The sequence below is a fragment of the Condylura cristata genome, unplaced genomic scaffold (genome assembly GCF_000260355.1).
Source record: "Condylura cristata isolate star-nosed mole 26May11 unplaced genomic scaffold, ConCri1.0 scaffold00009, whole genome shotgun sequence".
Classification (NCBI taxonomy): Eukaryota; Metazoa; Chordata; class Mammalia; order Eulipotyphla; family Talpidae; genus Condylura; species Condylura cristata.
Window position 1 is genome coordinate 35,342,584 of NW_004567110.1, and position 2,411 is coordinate 35,344,994.

At 35.1% G+C, this 2,411-nt stretch overlaps 1 protein-coding gene across 1 annotated transcript in view; it reads left to right on the plus strand.

The window, feature by feature from the left end:
• Positions 1 to 2,411, plus strand: part of CNGB3 (cyclic nucleotide gated channel beta 3) — a 101,530-nt gene that overhangs the window by 15,324 nt on the left and 83,795 nt on the right. Inside the window, exon 3 of the mRNA XM_004679750.1 lies at positions 725 to 851. Within this exon, the coding sequence (XP_004679807.1) occupies positions 725 to 851 (127 nt within the window). The remainder of the gene's footprint in view (positions 1 to 724; positions 852 to 2,411) is intronic.

A 2,411-nucleotide genomic window follows, 5' to 3' on the forward strand; every position in this document is an offset into this window, starting at 1 on the left:
GCCCCGGAGGTGACCACATGGCATGGCAGACCTCTCCTGGCCCGCCCACTGCTCCCCTCAGCAGTGTACTTCGTAGATCTGCCTGTTCTGCTCCCTACTCTGTCTCTGGTGAAGTCTTTCACCACCCCTGAGTCTCTGGCCTGTACCCCAGTTCTGTATGCCAAAATAAATAAATCTTTAAAAAAAAATGATGTTAATTGGAAATTATATATGTAGGCTGGAAGGGAAAAATGGCTTTTGAACTAAAAACGAAGCTAGTACATATTGGTTTGCATTGTTTCTTAAAATAAGATATCAATGCGTAAGATTATCAAACCATAACAAAGATTTGATATCATTAAAAAAGATTGCAAAATTCTAAACTGTTAGTAATTATTTCTGTCTATTTTATTTTTCTGAATTTTATAATGAATCAATTTCAGTCATAAGCTGTAAAAACTTTAGCAGAACCAAAAATGCTTTTTGAGTGATGAACCCTTATTAATTTCAGTTTTGCTAATTTTAAAGAAAAATAAAATATGAGATCTTTTTGTTGAAAGTTTTTTTTTTTTTTTTCCATTGACCAGCAGCACTCTGCATAAAATCCTACTTTACCTAACAGGAATCCAAGGGCAGGCTTTCCTAAGAATACTATTCTGGCAAAAATAAGTGAAATCTCTTGCTTACATTCTCACATTAAGAGTGGTAAATGTTCTTCTATCTATAAGCTGTTTCCTTTTTATAGATGAAATCTCCAAGAAAAATTCACTTAGAGATCTGACCAAAAATCCTGACCCTCAAGACCTAGTGGAATCACCTGGGACAGTGTCAGAGCAAGAGCAAGTGGGAGCTGGAAATGAAGGCCTTGTTAGGTAAGAATTCAGTAAATACAATATTTGTCAGAGATTCTGTTCACTTTGCTCTGAAAAATGCAAACCCCTATTCTCCACTTGAATTAAGCAAAAGACAAGAGAACTGCAATAATCATAACACAAGGAAGCAAGACCTAAACTGGAAGGTCATTTATACTTAGTTCATTGTCCTTATCAGTAGTCCTGCTACTAACCACAACCTCCAGGCAGCCATTTGCCTGTACAACAAATCACACCAACAAAAACATGACCTTCACATATTGGAGCCATTAATATCATCATGGAAACATACTATGTATTTACTAGACAGGAGTTCTAACAAGAAATTGAAGAAAATATATTCAGTGCCTCCTAGTTCACAAAGAAATAGTGATTCTTACTCTAAAGGTTTTATTGTTCTGGATGATGATTATTCCTTTCATCTGCTGAAATTAGTATACCATGATAACCAAGAGTAATTATAGAAATGGGTCATCTTTAGGTCAGGGAAAGAATGAAGTTTTATATCTGCTTCCCCACTTATTTGAGATATCACAAAAGTAATGGTGATTTCAATGAGAGTAGTGAATCCACAATAAAGCCCAAGTAGGAACCCCATTTTGCCATGAGTTGGCATATTATTATGTGCCTGCTGATCCAATTTTAATTTCCTGAAGTAATTTCAGTGACTTTGCAAAACAATAAATCCATCTTTCTATAACTTAACAGGCAAGTAGAATTGCCATTTTAAAAGATTTTTAAATTACCTATTCTTCCCCTAAGTTTCCAGCCCCTCTTCTCTCTGAGCAGTTCATCCAGCGTTTTAAACCACATACTACCAGTAGAAAGAAGGGTGTTGATCCAAGATCCAATATACTGCAGACTGAACAATAAGCATTAAAAAGAGTGCATTTTCAGTAAACAAAAATTTTACTGTATGTGAAAATAAACAAAAGCTTACTCTGCCACACATACAAAAGAAGTACAGTTTGACAAAAATTAAACCTGACATTTTAGGCAAAAAGAAAATATTTAAATTGAGGGTAAAGGGTAAATACTAGACTCATACAAATAGTGTAAGTATTTATATTATTTTTATAACGTTTGTGTTTACAAAATAATATTTGGTCCTGTTATTGGATCATTAATATCTTCACTCCATATATAGGCGCCAAGGCAATAAGAGGTTAATTAGTTTCCCTGTAGTTATTATGTCAGCTCAGCCAAGTTTGTATTGCAAAAGACTCAAATTCCTAAGTGGATATTTTTCCTTCCTTCCATTAATACACCAATACAGCTTAACCTTCTAAACAAATTACCTTTATCGCATTTATTTTACAGTACCTTTTTTTGTAATAACAAATAATTATAGAAATATTTTCAAATAAATGAAATAGAAGAGGATTCACCAGAGACACAGTGGGGAACAGAGCAGGCTGAATGATAAAGTACACAGCTGAGGGGAACAGCAGGCAGGACAGGAGAGGTCTGCTGCAGTATGTGGTTCACTTCTAGGGCTGGGGACCAAACTCTTATTGAAGCAGTTGCATGTAGCTTTGTAGTGCTGCGCTTTAACCAGTT